This window comes from Gorilla gorilla, chromosome 3 (assembly GCF_029281585.2).
Source record: "Gorilla gorilla gorilla isolate KB3781 chromosome 3, NHGRI_mGorGor1-v2.1_pri, whole genome shotgun sequence".
Lineage (NCBI taxonomy): Eukaryota > Metazoa > Chordata > Mammalia > Primates > Hominidae > Gorilla > Gorilla gorilla.
In genome coordinates, this window is record NC_073227.2 from 96374334 (window position 1) to 96392018 (window position 17685).

At 36.0% G+C, this 17685-nt stretch overlaps 1 protein-coding gene across 3 annotated transcripts in view; it reads right to left on the bottom strand.

The window, feature by feature from the left end:
• NUP54 (nucleoporin 54) overlaps nucleotides 1-17685 on the bottom strand; it is a 35788-nt gene that overhangs the window by 10809 nt on the left and 7294 nt on the right. For all 3 annotated transcript variants that reach the window (XM_004038854.4, XM_019025888.3, XM_055384524.2), the window contains 5 exons: nucleotides 10521-10747; nucleotides 8508-8695; nucleotides 6858-7054; nucleotides 5566-5620; nucleotides 4992-5085 (listed from right to left, as the gene is read on the bottom strand). In XM_004038854.4, the coding sequence (XP_004038902.3) occupies nucleotides 4992-5085; nucleotides 5566-5620; nucleotides 6858-7054; nucleotides 8508-8695; nucleotides 10521-10747 (761 nt within the window). The remainder of the gene's footprint in view (nucleotides 1-4991; nucleotides 5086-5565; nucleotides 5621-6857; nucleotides 7055-8507; nucleotides 8696-10520; nucleotides 10748-17685) is intronic.

Below are 17685 nucleotides of genomic sequence, written 5' to 3' on the forward strand. Positions count from 1 at the left end.
ACAAAAAATATAAAAAATTAACCAGGTGTAGTGCTACATGCCTGTAATCCCAGCTCCTTAGGAGGCTGAGGTGGGAGGATCACTTGAGCCCAGGAGTTTGAGGTTGCAGTGAGCCGTGATCATGCCACTGCACTCCAGCATGGGCAAGAGGGAGAGGGAGAGGGGGAGAGGGGGAGAGAGGGAGAGAGGGAGAGAGAGAGAGAGGGAGAGAGGGGGAGGGAGAGAGAGAGAGAGAGACAGAGAGAGAGGGAGAGACCTATCTCAAAAGGAAAAAAAGAAAACACATACTTCAGAAATAATTAAGGAATCTGAAGTAACATGGAATACAGCCAACAACCAGGTCTGAGTGGAAAAAGTTAAGATGTTTAAGATGATATCTAGGGGGTGTCTTAATAGACAATTAGCCCTGTATCTAACTACTGACAGCAAGTACAGTACATTTCAACATTAACTGTTACAGAATACTTGGAGGGAGTAATCAGAGTGCAGAGGAAAAGGAATGATATTAATTATGCAGCAGGATACATTTTTATGCCTCTGGATCTTTGATTTGCTGTTTTACCTGACTGAAATCCCACTATTCTGCCTTAGGAAGTCTTAACCTTACAGGGTAGGTTAAAATCTCACTATTTTATTAAAGCATCCCAATCAGAATTAATCCCATAATTGTCTCTATCATAATTAATCATTCTATGCCACTGGCTTACATTAACATGTTACAAGAAAGAGGTTAAGATTGTGCAAGACATATTTTAGCACATCCACCTGCACACATCACGTTTTAAAGAAACTTTCCAATGCCAGGCCTTGCTGAAAGGACAAAATTAGGTGGCCATGTTTTATATTACAAAACCTAGGCAATCTCCCCATCCCAATTTTGAAAAATCACCAGGGTTTTTAGATACAAGAGTACTTACAACATTATTTTCTACCAGTAATAACTAAAAAAATTAGACATGTTATCAGCCACAGTGTTTATTAACAAATACTAAAACCATCTAGGAATTGATCCTAGAAAGAACGCATAAGATTTTAAAAGGGAATATTTAAAAATTATTTTAAAGGACATAAAAGACTACAAGGATTAAAGAGACATACTACATTCATGGATGAAATGATTTAATATTAAAATTCAATTCCCACAAATTAGTCTTTGCATTTAATGCAATTCCAACCATAATTCTAGCATTCTGACAAATTGATTCTGAAGTTTTTATGGAGGAATAAAGACCCATAAAGACCCAGAAAACTTTGAAAAGAAGAACCAAGATTAGAGATTCATTCTACTAGATATTAAGATACACTACAAAGCCATAAGACTAAAAAAATGTGGAATGGGTGGGTATAAGAACAGACCAACTGGCCAATGAAACATAAGAGAGGGTCTAGAAATAGATCACATATATATATGCAAACTTAGTGTAATTTAAATTCTTTGATAATCATTGACGAATATCACATTTTTATAGGCAATATAAAAACATAGGGCCGGGCGCAGTGGCTCATGCCTGTAATCCCAGCACTTTGGGAGGCCAAGACGGGCAGATCACGAGGTCAGGAGATCGAGACCATCCTGGCTAACACGGTGAAACCCTATCTCTACTAAAAATACAAAAAATTAGCCAGGCGTGGTGGTGGGCGCCTGTAGTCCCAGCTACTCAGGAGGCTGAGGCAGAACAATGGCGTGAACCCAGGAGGCGGAGCTTGCAGTGAGCCGAGATTGCGCCACTGCACTCCAGCCTGGGCAACAGAACGAGACTCTCATCTCAAAAAAAAAAAAAAAAAAAAAAAAAAAAAAAGGGACCCACTATTTAGAGAAAAATAAATCTGAGTTCATACCACATACTTTATATAAAGGTAAACTTCATGATGACAACAAAAGACTCAAATGTGAAAGGTTAAACTCTGAATTTTTTTTAATGTAGGATACTCTCAGACTTTGGGGTGAAAAATTATTTAAGCAAATTCCCAAAAAGAAAATACAAGGCAAACATTTAATGGATATCATTACATTAAAATTAAGGATTTCTCTTCAACTACAGACACCAAAGACAGAGTTAACAAAGAGATGAGAAACTAGAAGATATTTACAATGTTATAAACAGAGACTACAATCTAGAGTAAATGATTACTGAAGTTCAATAAAGAAAAAATAGGAAGCCCAGTGGAAACACTGGCCAAAGATATGAATGATTTCAGTTCTGGACAAGATGGACTAAGCATACGCAACCCCAATCTCTCCCATTTAATATAGCTATAAAACTTGGATGGAATACACGGGGCAGCTATTTGGGAACTCTGGCAGGAAGATCAGGTAAGATAGGAATTTAAAGTACCATTGAACTTGTGGTGAGTTTACCCATTTTTCCCCTCAGGCGTCCCTAGTCTGGTTTCAACCCAGCCTCAAACCTAGAAATGAGCATAAATGCTGAAAGGGAGCTCCAAGAGAAGTCTGCTAGTTCTAGTGGGAGGAGATACATCGTATTACCTAGAGAAAGGTTTCTCAACTTCAGCACTATTAATCTTGGGTAATTCCTTGTTGTGGGAGTACTGTTCTGTACACTGCAGAATGTGTGCAGCATCTGGGCCTCTACACATTAGACGCCTGTAGTACTCCCCAACCAAGAGTCTCCAGACATTGCCAAATGTGCTCTGGGAGACAAAATCACCACCACCACCACAAGCCACTACTAAGAAGTACTGCTCTAAGACTTGAAATAATAGATTAAAAGGAAATGCTGAAAAAAAAAAAAAAAGTCCAAATAACCCAGAAGAAAGCAGAAAAGTAGAAACAGGAATGAAAAACAGAGGCTACAAACACAAAACAAATAAATGGTAGGACTAAATCCAAACTTTATGCTGTCTACAAGAATCTCACTTCAAATATAACAATATAGGTAGGTTAAAAGCAAAAAGATGGACAAAGGTATGCCATACAAACACTTTTTATCAAAAGAAAGGTAGCGTGGCTTTGTTAACACCAGACAAAGACTTCAGAGTGTCTTGAGTAAGTGTCCATGAACAGATGAATGGATAAAGAAAACATGGTGTGTATGTGTACACATATATACACACACAATAGAATACTATTCAATCATGAAAAAGAATGAAGTGCTACCATTTGCAGCAACATAGATGAACCTGGAAGACATTTTGTTAAGTGAAATAAGCCAAGCGCAGAAAGATAAATTCTGCATGTTCTCACTCATATGTGGAAGCTAAAAAAAAGTTGATTTAGTAGAAGAAAAGAGTAGAATAGTGGCTACTAGAGGTGGAGAAAGAGTAGGAGTAGGGAATTGCCAAAGGTTGCTTAACAGATACAAAAGTACAGCTGGATAGGAGGATTAAGTTCCAGTGTTCCACAGCACTATAGGTAACTATAATTCACAACCATTTATTGTGTTTCAAATAGCTATAGGAGTGAATTTCCCATGATACCAACAAATGATAAATGTATGGGGTAATGGATATGCTAATTACTTTATTTGATCATTACACACTGTATCCATGTATTGAATTATCACACTATGCCCCATAAATATGTAGTTATGTGTCAAAAATAATAAAAAGGCCATTAGAGAAGATTTAAAACTTACCGAGGATTAAGAGGGATATGATATAATAATAAAAGGTAAATTTGCCAAGAAAACACAACAATCCTATATAACAACAGCCCTTCAAACTATTAATACATGAAGCAAAAACTGAGAAATGAAAGGAGAAAAACACAAATCCGTAAGTGTTGCTGTAGATTTCAAATCTCTTCTCAAACTAGCAGACAGAAAAAACAACAAGAATACAGAACTGAACAATACTATCAACCAACTGGATCTCACTGACATTAATAGAAAACTTCACCCAAGGACTGCAGAATACACATTATTTTCATAGGCTCCTGGGTTATAAAACCTCAGCAAAGTTGGCCGGGCGCAGTGGCTCACGCCTGTAATCCTAGCACTTTGGGGAGGCCGAGATGGGCGGATCACGAGGTCAGGAGATCGAGACCATCCTGGCTAACACGGTGAAACCCCGTCTCTACTAAAAATACAAAAAATTAGCCGGGCGTGGTGGCAGGCGCCTGTAGTCCCAGCTACTCCAGAGGCTGAGGAAGGAGAATGGCGTGAACTCAGGAGGTGGAGCTTGCAGTGAGCCTAGATCGCGCCACTGTGCTCCAGCCTGGGCGACAGAGCGAGATTCCATCTCAAAAAAAAAAAAAACAAAAAAACAAAACCTTAGCAAAGTTAAAAGAATTGAAATCATAGAAATTTCTCTGATCTTTAAGAATCTTTAAGTATTTAATTATGAAAGATTTTTTTTTTTTTTTTTGAGGAGTCTCACTCTGTCGCCCAGGCTGGAGTGCAGTGGCACGATTTCTGTTCACTGCAACCTCTGCTTCCCGGGTTCAAACAATTCTCATGCCTCAGCCTCCCAAGTTGCTGGCATTACAGGTGTGCACCACGACACCCAGCTAATTTTTGAATTTTTTAGTACAGACCAGGTTTTGCCATGTCGGCCAGGCTTGTCTTGAACTCCTGATCTCAAGTGATCCACCCACCCTGGTCTCCTAAAAAAGTCTACTTTATGAAATAAAATATTAAGTATATTTAAGCATTAATTTTAAATTTGCTTCATCAACATACAATAATATACCAAGACAATTATATGTCAACATAAAATAATCATTACTATAACCTTCATTTTCATAAAGCCCCATAAATAATAATATGCAATCCCTGGCTGAAACTGGAAATGACAGTCTAATTAATCCACTAAGACAAGAATTCTAAATTCATTATTATATCAAATCAGATTCATGTGATTTGGGGACTTCTATCATAAAGAAGGTAGTTGTATAAAACTATTAAATTGCAGTGTATGCTACATTGTTTCCTGATTAAGATAAAACAGTAGCACATATACTAAAAAGAATTAAATGTCTATAATCCCTTTCCCTACTTCCAGGGCCAGGGAATAAAAAGCTAAATGCTTACATCTAATCTGGTTTGATGCTGCTTAGTCATCTGATCTTGAACCTTCAGTCTTCGGAGAAGTTCCTTAAAACCCACCATTGGTACAGGAATTAACCTGAAGAAACGCAGTGAACAATTTTCAGACCTTAAGCCTATTACTACAAAATACAAGAAGTTAAGGTTTTAGTAACACTCATGTAATTTTACATCAACTTTCTAGGGCTCTAAGGCAGATCTATGACTACGAGATAACGATGTTATACCAAAGAGATTTTATTCAACCTCCCTATTTTACAAATGAGGAAATACAGTTCAATCAAAACATTACATTATTAAATGAAAATGCAAATAGAATTTTCCGCTCCTAGTTAGTTCTCACTATGCTATGCTACCTTACCATAATCTTTTTTTTTCTTATTTTTTTCTTTCTGTTTTGGCTGAAGCTTTAGCTGGACAATAATCAATATTTTTTAAAGGCCAGGAAAATGAAAATAAACTTGCCTCATATGTAAGAATTATAATTAATAGCTCCCATGTTTGCTTTCCTAGTAGCAAATATTAGTTTTTAAATGAAACAAGATGAAGACATACTTACTTTTCAGAATCAGGGTTATCTACCTTGGCCTGTTCCCAGATAATAGGATCAACACCTATCACAAATAAAAAATATTTTTTCTAAAACAATTTTCTATTTTTATAATATGTGTATGACAAAGGCTTTCTTAAAGCAAGACCCTAAACCCAGAAGCTATAATGAAAAGTGACTGTCAAATATGATCATGGTAAAAATACAAATTTTTACAGAATAAATAAAGTTCAAAAAAAGCACAGATTGAAAGGAACTATCTATAACCTATAGGATAATAGATTAACCTCCTGAATATAGAAAAAGTTCCTATACCTCAAAAAGGAAGACAAAAAAATCTAGAAAATGGGCAAAGGACACAAATAGGTAACTCACAAAAAATACAAATGTAGCTAATAAACATATTAAAAATAAGTATTAATTTTTAAATTAATTATTTTGCCATCAGTGGCCAGAAAAATAACATTCCTGTTATGAATATAAACGGTAGAACTTTCCCTGGAGGGCAATTTGGCAATATCTAACATACATAATATTGACTCAAAAATTTCATTACCAGAGATCTATTCTAAAGAAATATATACCAATGTGTTCTAAGACATGTTTACAAGGATATTGTTAATTACTGTACGGTTTATAATAGTAAAAAGAAAACAACTTAGAGGTGTTAAGTAAAGGTGTATCCATGGAATACTATGCAATGTTTAAATACAGTAAGATTTATCTTCATGTATTGACATGAAAAGTGCTAAGAAATACCGTAAAAAGGCAAGCTGAAGGTGTATATGGAGAATCCTTTTTTAAAAGATCTACATGTAAATATGCTTACATTTCAAATCACAGATAAAGAATTAAACATAGTACCATAAATTGACAGTAGTTACTTCTGGGGAAAGGAACTAAAGATAATCTATCACATAGTCAATCTAGTTATGCCATCCAGAATATTTTACAGTGAGAATACATTCAGGTTTTACTTGAATATTCAGTTAAAATGAGATAAGCTAGAAAAAAATAAGCCAAAATTTTACTAGTAAATTACCTTTGGGTAGATGGATTATGGGCTATTTTTCTTCAGTTCACTATTTCTCAAAATTTCTATTTTAACATATACATATTAGCTATATAATAAAAAACTAAATGAATACAAATATTCAAAACTATTTCCCAAATAAGTAGATATGTGATAAGATGATACTAATTTTATTAGCATTAATAACCAACCAACACCTCTGAAATACGGGGAGTGTTTAGTTCTAAATCTTTCTTTTTTTTTGAACTCTGTGATTCTAGAAACATACCAGCAGGAGGATTCTGTAAAAGCTGTTTGATCTGTGCAGGAGAAAGTTCTGTTCTAGTCATAGAAAGGGTTACACCAAGTTGCTGCAATTGTGTTTTTATATTGGCTTGTTCAAAATGGGCATATAGCGTTGTAGCTGGAACTCTTCTTGAAGTACCATTTGGCGAACGCTCAACAACATAAATAACAACTTCTGTCCTGAAGGAAGAATAACCAATTTATAAAATATGGAGCACAAAACTCATAGCGACAAACCTCAGCATATCACAGCATGTGATTTCAGAAGGGTTTAAGTTGAATTCAGAAATGGTTGTTTTAGGAGGCAATTAAAATGTTTCCTTTTTTTTTTTTTGAGCAAGGTTTGCTCTGTTGCCCAGGCTGGAGTGCAGTGGTATCATCACTGCAGCCTCAATGTCCCAGGCTTAAGCAATTCTCCCACCTCAGCCTCCAAGTAACTGAGAGTACAGTTGCACACCCGCTACGTTTAGCTTACGTGTGTGTGTGTATACATAAATATATATGATATATATATATATATTTTTTAAAATTTTTTTGAGAGACAGACACTCGCTATGTTGCCTAGGCTAGTCTCAAACTCCTGGTCTCAAGCAATCCTCCCACCTTGACCTCCCAAAGTTCTGGGATTACAGGTATGATGAGCTGCTGTGCCCAACTGTTTTCTTCTTAAATCTTGGAAAATAAGAAAGTTTTACTTCATGTAATGTTCATTTACAAATCAACCTAAACGATAAAGCTAAAAAGAACCAGGTAAATAAGATAGTATTTGTTTTTTTTTTTGAGACCGGAGTCTCTCTCTGTCCCTCAGGCTGGAGTTCAGTGGCGCAATCTTGGCTCACTGTAAGCTCCGCCTCCCAGGTTCATGCCATTCTCCTGCCTCAGCCTCCCTCGTAGCTGGGACTACAGGCAGCTGCCACCACGCCCGGCTGATTTTTTTTGTATTTTTAGTAGAGACAGGGTTTCACCATGTCAGCCAGGATGGCCTCGATCTCCTGACCTCATGATCCGCCCGTCTCAGCCTCCCAAAGTGCTGGGATTACAGGCGTGAGCCACCGTGCCCGGCCAATAAGATAATATTTATAAAGGGGTTTGCTTAGTTGCAAAATCCTATGTAAATGTTATTTACTATAGGAAATTCTGTTGAAATTTATGGGTCGCTTCTCTGCAATTACAACCACAAGTAAAATCTGATTCAATTATTGCATCTCATTAATAATCATTCCTCCAAATATCCTAAAATAAATGTCTTGCCACTAACACTGAGAATTATACTTAGGTCAAGGGAAGTAAAGCAATAATATTTATTCATGAATGAACATGAACAGTAATGAGTTAATAACATTTTCCAATAACATCTTTATGGCCCTCAATTTGCACGCATCTATGACAAATGGTCCCTTCCTGGCCTGAATGAAAATCTAGAAAATTATTAGCATCTAGTAAGTTAAAAAATCCAAAATTTTAAAAAAACTTTTAAATAAATGTTTTTATCAATACTGAATAATCACTAGCTGAGAAAAGGCATTCTGCTCTGAGAGTTCATTTGTGCTTTAGCAACAAAAACATTATTGATCACTCCCTTAGGACCAGAAATAAATACAGAGAAATAAACAGTATATTTATGTATACTTACTGATCATCTGGCAATGTTTTAGTGCCCTCTACATTTACAGTAAGGGTCTGGTTTCCTCCCAAAACTTTATGCAATGATTCTACCAACTGTTGTTGTTGGCTTCGAATCTCTGTTTCTTTTTTGTTGAAAACTAAAACCACTAGCCCATCTTCATCTTTATTACTGGGCATGCAACTATAACCTACTGCCTGTGGAATGACAAAATAAACAATATAAAAAATATGTACAGATCTTAAATCAGGTGTTTAATATTAATAGCTTAATATCTGCTAAAATGGGAAAAACAACTTAATGTCTGGTAATTAAGGGAATAATGATTCTTCCCACCATTTTGTGCCCTAGGAGGTCACAAAATTATAAAGAAAAACTATTTTACCCAGAAATAACATTAACCTATAGAGTAAGATGAACATTTCCTCTTTGAGAGAGTAACTAAACAGCTTTCTCCCCTAAAAAATTTTGATATTCATTATTGTTGGTTGTTTCTGAACCATCTGCATGTCATTATAAAAGTGACTGCAAAAATCACCAACTAATTATAATTTATTTCACTATACAGATTGTTCTCAACTTATGATTTTTCCATTTTATAGGGTGTAAAAGCAATACGCATTCATATATACATACATGGAAACCATACATGGAATTCTGATCTTTTAGTTTTTATTATAAAATTATTATTATTATAAGATGGACTTGATGTTAGATTATTCTGCCCAATTGTACACTAATGTAAGTGTTCTGAGCATGTTTAAAGTAGGCTAGGCTAGGCTATGATGCTTGGTATGTCAGGTGTATTAAATGCATTTCTGAATTACAATATTTTCAATTATGATGGGTTTATCGGGATGTAACCCATAATAAGTTGAGGAGTATCTATATATCTGATTCATGGAATCTTAAACTAAGTTTTAAATATATAAAGAAGTAATTTACAAATAAATACTTTCAAATCACAGTAATGACAGTCAACTTACAAATACTACAAAGAATGTCTGTATCACTTTATTGGTTTATATAATACAAAACTTTATGAAACAGGGTTGTTTTTTTTTACATATTAATATGACCAATTATACTTTTCTAAATAATTGCTCTTTTAGATAGAAGCCTTTTATCCCTTTTCACCACTCATCTGCAACTTTTAAAAAAGAATTTAAATTAACTCAAGTGTACATTATGCATTTTACCATGTTATACACCAACTTTATTGTTATATTCAACTTATGTCTATTATTGAATACCTCTTAGCGACTAAATACATGTATCAAAATTTCAACTATATGCACTCAATATACTTTTTGTTAGTGATGACACAAAGAGATGTTCTGTAATAAGACAGGCTGACCACTTTATTCAAGGATCTGATCCTCAGCCTTACAGCTCCAAACACAGGGTTATGTACATATTGATTAGGTTTAAGAGACCAACGTAGGCCAATATAACTCCTGAGAGGCTGAGGTATAAACTGGATTGCAATACATAATTTGTTATGGAAAATGCATTACCAAATGGACCTAAATACTCTCACTGGCTGATAAAGAGATTTTCTGAAGAGACAAATGAGAAGGTTGTTTGGTAGGCAGGGAATAAGAACACAGAAAATGGGCAATATTGTTTTAATAGCTTTGGGGTTATACATGCCAAGGGGAATTCCTGTCTGCTGGTTAGGGTATACTCTCCTGGCCAATGTTAAATGAATACCACTAAATTGTAGTTTGGTGTCTCCCCTTTACAGGTGCCAGGCAAACCATTCTCCTGTTTACATTTTTTTTCTTCAGTTATAAATCACATTCCAGTCACACCTTCCTTCATTCATATTCTGGACACCTTCAACCACACATATGTATGAAATCACTTCAATTTTATAATTTCTATATTTTCAAAATAAAAGTATAATCATACCATGTTCCAGGAGTAAAGATCCAAGCAATTGTTATCTTGATATTAATCTAAATATATTTTCTGTTATATAAAATCTTCAACTGAAGATAAAAATAGTATTAATAATACCTTAAATCGGCAAAAGGGATTTTCTTGTGTGAATTCCACTGGCGGAATATTATTGTTGAAATACCCTTTTCCTGTTCCCCAAAAGGCCTGCAGTTGATTCCATTTTGCCAAAATAGCATCTCTCTCATCTCCCAACAGCGTTGGAGCAGAAAGAGCACTCGCAGTATTTATCAGCTGGTTGGACTGGGTAGGAGCTTGTGTAGGCTGACTGAAGAGACCACCTAATGCTAAAAATGTACCCAAAATTAGTATTTAAAAACAAAACAAAACAAAACTTAATCCAGATCCTAGGCGTGGTAGGCAAAATAATGCCCCCCTCCAAGATGCCCATATCCTAATCTACAGAACCTATAAATATGTTATCTTACATAGCAAAAGGGCCTTTGTAGATGTGATTAAATTAAGCATGTTGAGATAGAGGGTTATCCTGGATTATCAGGAGGGACTCAATGTAATCATAAGATCCTCAAAAGTGGAAGAGTGAGCTCAGAGTCAAACAGATCTGAAGATGCTATGCTGTTGGCATATGGCAAGATGGAAGAGCCGCGAGCCAAGAAATGCAGGAAGACTCTAAAAACTGGAAAATGCAAGAGAATGGATTCTCCCTTAGTGCCTCTAGAAGTAACACAGTACTGCCAGGACCTTCATTTTAGCACAGTGAAACCCACTTCTGGACTTCTAATCTCCAGAAACTATAAAATTATAAAAGTTTATTGTCTTAAGCCACTAAGTTTGTGGTAATTTGGTATGGCAGCAATAGGAAACTAACACACTAGGCCAAACCTTATAACGTTAAATTTGTTTTTCTAATAATATTTTTTTGAGACAGGGTCTTACTTTGTTGCCTAGACTGGAGTGCAGTGGCAAGATCATGGCTCACTGCAGCCTCAACCTTCTGGGCTCAAGCAATCCTCCTGCTTCATCATCCTGAGTCGCTGGGACTACAGGAGTGCACCAATGTGCACCTGGTTAATTTTTTAAAATTATTTTTTGTAGAGACAGGGTCTTACTATGTTTCCCATGCTGGTCTCAAAACTTCTGAGCTCAAGCGACTCTCCTGCCTCAGCCTCCCAAAGTGCTGGGATTATAGGCATGAGCAACTGTGCCCAGCCCTAATGATGTTATCCAAATTGATTCCATTACCAGAACACAAATTGGGTCCACAATATTAAACCTACACATGAAAGAAAGGAGGGAAGGAGGGAGGGATGCATGTGGATAAAAAAAAGTTTGTAAAGATGTAGGATTTTTTAAAATAACCTTTATTGCTGTTATATTTATATAATAAATACAAATTGGGGGATACAAAGTCTAAAGATCATTGTTATATCAAATACCAGCTTACTAAACATTTTCCTTTCTCTCATTATTAAAAAATATATATAGTAATAACAAATGGATTAACCATCAGTATTCTAGGCTAAAACTTTAGATGGCTGTGTAACTTTGGGCAAATCACTTAACCTCTCTGGGATACCAATTTCTCTAATGGAAAGAAGGGCCAAAATCTTAGGGCAGATAAATATGCCCCAAAGTGTGAGATAAGTATGTCATCTTTCAACAAAGGGAGGAGCAACTCTAAGGCTCAGAGCTTAAGGCAGTTATCTACCTAGAATTTATTTACACTATATTTTCTTTGTACTTAATTTCAATTACCTTTTCCTTAGAGCAAATGATACTAATTTTCCACTTATAGCAGCAATAAATTTTACTTTAAAATAACTGTATTTTGTGTTTCAAAGTAAACTGATTTAAAGAAAATTCTTAAATAGTAATACAAATGGTATGTAGATAAGGAGAAAACGTGAATACCAAAATGACCTGAGTTTTAAAACACTGTATTAGATATTATTTAAGTTCTCTTTCAGCTCTAAACATTGAAAGTACCACAAGGTCCATGGAGCTTCTATAGAGCTAGAGAGAGGCTCTTTTACTCTCCAGAAAAGTATTAATTCCCAAATTAGTATATATAAACATTGGTAAGAACTGGACTAGAACTCAGAACACTTGAATCCTGGTTTATTATAAGGTCGCTTTCTATCCTTGAGCAAGAAATTCCTGGGCTTTATCTTCCTCAACTTTTAAATGAGATGAATTAACTGTGATCTCTATACCGAGACATATGCAGTCAGCCTCCCATGCTGTTGATTATTCCTTTGGCCCCCAAAGAAAATCTTCACCTTCTGTTGAATACACATCCTCCTTGAAAGCTCTTCTCCCTTAAATTTCCTGACAACACAGTCTCTCTTGGTTTTTTATAAACACATTCATTCATTCATTCACCATTAATTCATACAACAAATATTTACTGAGTACCTACTAAGTGCTCAGAGCCAAATACTAAAGATACAGTGGTAAACAAGGTAGACAAGGTGCATTAAACAAACTGAACACATCAAACAAATATTAACAATTGTGATAAGTCCTTCAGAAAAGTACAGAGGTTCTGGGAGTACTAAATTAGGGAGCTGATCAAGCCTGAGAGAGGGGTCAAGAGAAGACAGTTCCATTAGCACTTCAGTTAGGGCCTAAAGGAAGGAGTCAGCTAAGCCATGGGGTAGAGGTAAAGGCCAATAGTATGTGTAACATCTCTGTAGAGACAGAGAGAGGAAGATGAGTGGACAAAAGCAATAAGGAGGACTAACAATGAGGTAGGAAAAAACTAGACTGGAGTGTCACAGAAGTTAAGGTCTCCCACTGGCCAAATGCAACAACTGAAACATATTTATTAAAGCCCATGCATTCAAAATGGTAATTTTATAAAGTAAAGATCAAATTTTTTTTAAATCCTAACTCCTTGGATACCATTAGAAATAATGAGACCACCAACTCCTTTTTACGAAAATTGTCCATTAAAAAGAAAAAAAATTATCTTGCCTTTACTATACAAACTGTACATCAGGGTGATCAAGCAGTCTTGGAGGATGAAGAAAAAGTTCCTTTTACAGAAGAAATTTCAGTGTGATAGGGAGGAAATTAGAAAATCACCATTTTGCAACTCCTAATAAGATAACTGATTGAGGCAATGATCATCAAGGAATGAAACCATTAGGTTAAAGTAGTAAGATAAAGATACGCTGTCACCATCTGAACCTACTGATCAATCTTAGCATCACCAAAAGTAAGATAGCCTCTCAATGCGATGTGATATGAAGCACACAGCACCACTTGCAAAATGTTCTTACCAAAAAAGCAAACATCAAGTCCCTAAAGCAAACTTTATTTACCACAATTATGAGAGATAAAGTTAAATAATATTACAAGGAAGCAGAAGAAAAATACAGAATGGGGGGCATTTAACAAGACAACTGGAAAATTCATGAGGGAAAAAACAGAATGGGGAATTCGCTACACTAAAAAGAACTTAAGGGACATGACAAGAAAATGAATGTGTGGTCCTTGTTTGGATCATGATTCAAACAAACCAAATAAGAAAACGCTTTTGAGACAAATAGGGAATTCTGGTTATAGATGGGGTATTAGATAGTACCAAGGAATTATTGTGGGTTGGAATGAGGTACACATTTTTAAAGAGAGAAGTATAGTAAAGTAAGCATGAAATGACATGCTTGGGATTTGCTCTCAAATACATCAGTGATTTAAAAAAAGGAAAAAGGAGATGGACAATAACAAGTTCTGACTTTTGATGACTCCAGCTGGTAGGGTTCACATCACTTCTTTTTTTCTTTGTTAGCATTTTTCATAAAGAACAGTAAGTGTTCACTGGATTTACTGAGATGATTAATGACCTTAACTTATTTGATAAAATAAAGAAAACAGAAACCAGATTGGCAAATAGTTTGTAAAGGGGAGGAGAGTGGTAGCTGAAGTGAAATGTGGGATTAAAGTAGTTTTGTTGTTGTTGTTATTGCTGTTTCAAGAAAAAATAAACTTTGAGTTACTTAAATGTGGATGAGAAGGTGAAGACGGGGGAACGGAGTACAGCTAGAATAATCAACAGCACATGCGCCCTGAGAAGGCAGGAGGTTATAAGATCCTGAGTCAGGTAAAAAGAGGAAAAGGTGGATAGAGGGAGAAAAAAAATAGATTTGGTGGAGGGAAGTTGAAGGAATTGCAATAAGGGATTTATTTTCTCTTTGGTTTTTTTTTTTTTTTTTTTTGAGACAGAGTCTTGCTCTGTCACCCAGGCTGGAGTCCAGTGGTGCGATCTCAGCTCACTGAGATCTGCCTATGGGGTTCAAGCAATTCTCATGTCTCAGCCTCCCGAGTAACTGGGACTACAGGTGTGCACTACCACGCCCGTCTAATTTTTGTATTTTTAGTGGAGATGGGTTTCACCATGTTGGCCAGGCTGGTCTCTGACCTCAGGTGATCCGCCCACCTCAGCCTCCCAAAGTGCTGGGATTACAGATGTGAGCCACTGCGCTCAGCCCTTTTTTGTCTTTGAAGTAGCAGTCAAGGCCATCTGCTAAAAGTAAGAACAGATAAATTTGAGATTCGAAGAGAATAAAGGTTTAAAATTACTGCTATAGAAAGTGGGAGAATAAGTTGAAAGTAGAAATTTCACAGGATTACCAGGCAACATTGAGACCTGAGGTTGGTGATCAAGAATTTAGAAAGGTATTATCCCCTCTTCCATAATGTGTGATCTTTCTCAAGCAATATCTACACAGACAGTTGGGCTTACAAAGGCTTGGGGTTTTTTCAGGCAAATGTGACACAAAAACAAGGAAGTTTAGCATATTGGCAAGAGATATGGAAATGGAAGGCCAAGGAATCTAAGCTAGTTAGAGTAGTGAAGACAGAGAGAGCTAACAGAGCAGAAAGTATCAGTTGTCGAAAGATTCAACACTCTTCTGAAGGATCCTCGATAATCCATGCTTTGGCTTGGAAAGGACTTCTGGCGGTTGTCAGAAAGTCAAATGTGACTTTTCCCCTTGATTCACAGGTATTGCCAACTGAGATAGGAATAGCTGTGATTAGTAAAAGGGAGCTAATAAGTATGAGGAATACATGGACGGGCATCTCTATACTGAGATAGGACAAGCAGTGGTCCTAACAATGCTGCTCGCTCATTTATGGTCAAACTCCTACTTGGCTTGGGGGTAGGAGATGGCAGCATTTAAGTGTTAGTGTTTCTAAGAGTTTTGTTCTAGTACTCTCCTCTTACTCTGGAATCAGGTCTCCTAAATTACATCATCCATATCTACCACTTTAAATACTACTTATGTTCTGATGGCTTTCATAAATATATACAACTACCCAGGGGACACCTCAAACTCATTATCTACCCACAAACATCTGCTCTTGCTTTAGTATTCTGGATCTTAGTGAAGAGCAAGGGATCCTTCAGTTACGCCACCCAGAAGCCCAAGATACCTTTATCCAGTCATTCGCTTTCATTGATTCTGCAAGTTAAATCTCTCTCAAATTCACGTCCTGTTTTTTCTCTCCATTCTTAACTGTCACTGCCTTAATTCAGGTCTTCACTATTTCTTGCTCAGATTTTGGCAACAGCTTCACCAGATCTCTGCCTCCATTCCAACCCACCTATAATCTATCTTTGTATTTCTCTAAGAGATACTTCTAAAAATCTGATTATTTTCCTGTCTAGCTTAATCCTACAACAGTTTAGAATTGCTTAAAGGACAGCTCCTTAGTAAAACATATAAGGCACGCTAATAATCCAATTCATATCTATCTCTCCAACTCACCACTGACCCTGAGATCATTTATGCATTAAAAAAAACTGCACTGATCTAGTTATACTGGTCCCAAAGGCATTATACTCTGCCATAAACCATGCCATGTTATTTCCTCTGCGTGGATACCCTAGAATCTCCCTGACTATGAGCAAGGATTGTGGTCTTCAACCTTGTACACCCAATGCCTGACATACGATATATACAATAAATGGATATTACATAACAAAATGAGCCCCTTTCAATTTTAAAATAGCACCAGATTCAAATTCCCATTTTCCTAACAAAACCAAATATAATTACAGCTACTCATAGTTGGAGAGATTTTATTTCAAGAAACAAAGGAAACACTTCACTTTTGCTGTCCTTTCCTTAACTACTTAAGTATTTCATCAAATTTTGTATTTTTGCAGGATTGTAGAAAAGACGAATGACTGGAATAGTTGAAAGAATAATTCTGAGAATACTATTCTATTATCTTCATCCTACTGTTAGGCAATCCTTGAAATTCATGTTTAATAAGTTAATAACTAATCTTCAATGACTGAGTAGGATGAATTTTAGCTAGTCAATCAAGTTACTTAAAAAAATGAAACAGAAGTAATTTTAAGAGGCATCAGATTGGAAAAGTGAAAAGAGCACTAGAATGAGTAGTTGAATTTACGTCCCTGTACTTCTTCTAGAGAGGTATACAGGTAAGTCACAATCTCTCAGGTTCCTCTCTTCACCCATAAAATGGGGATAACAAAAACATTATTTCACAGGGTTCTTGTGAGAATAAGTTAATCCATACAGAACAACCCCTGGAACCTACTGCCATATCACCTAGTAAGGATGGTTAGTAAGGAAGCCGTCAAAGACTAATAACCAGACTGTCTCAAAGAGACTTGGGAGCCAACTTGAAAAGGCTTGCACTGGCCAAAGATGTAACAATTTAAGCATCAATAAGAATGGTAACTGCAATGGATTAAAAAATAGCAACTAGTTTAAAGCCTGCAGTTTCTGACATTAAAAAAAAATTGGTCATCTTTGGAGAATGCTAGATAACCAACTCTTTATTCTGAAAACCAGTAATAAAGAGAAAGAATCAACCAAACAGATGAAGTCAAGTTTCTCCTCACAGAAGTATTTCAACAAATAAATGAATCCAGGTGGAATGGCACTATTTGTAACCCCTAATGAATTAATGGATCTAGGTAATGATCACCAATGGCTCAATGGCTGATCACTCAAAAAAAAAGATATTATATGTCTTCTGATAAAAAATAGGCCTATAAAATAGTCTTGCAAACAAACAACAACAAAACAACAAAATATATATATGTACGCCCCAGATCTAACCCAATCATCAAGAAATACAGAGAACAAAGGAATGTGTTAAACTATACCATAGGCGTGCAATCAGAAAAGTCTTGACTAAAAAACTCTATAGGATAAATGATCTGTTTTCTTCAACAAATTAAAAAACAAAAAAGAGAGGCCAGGCGCAGTGGCGCACGCCT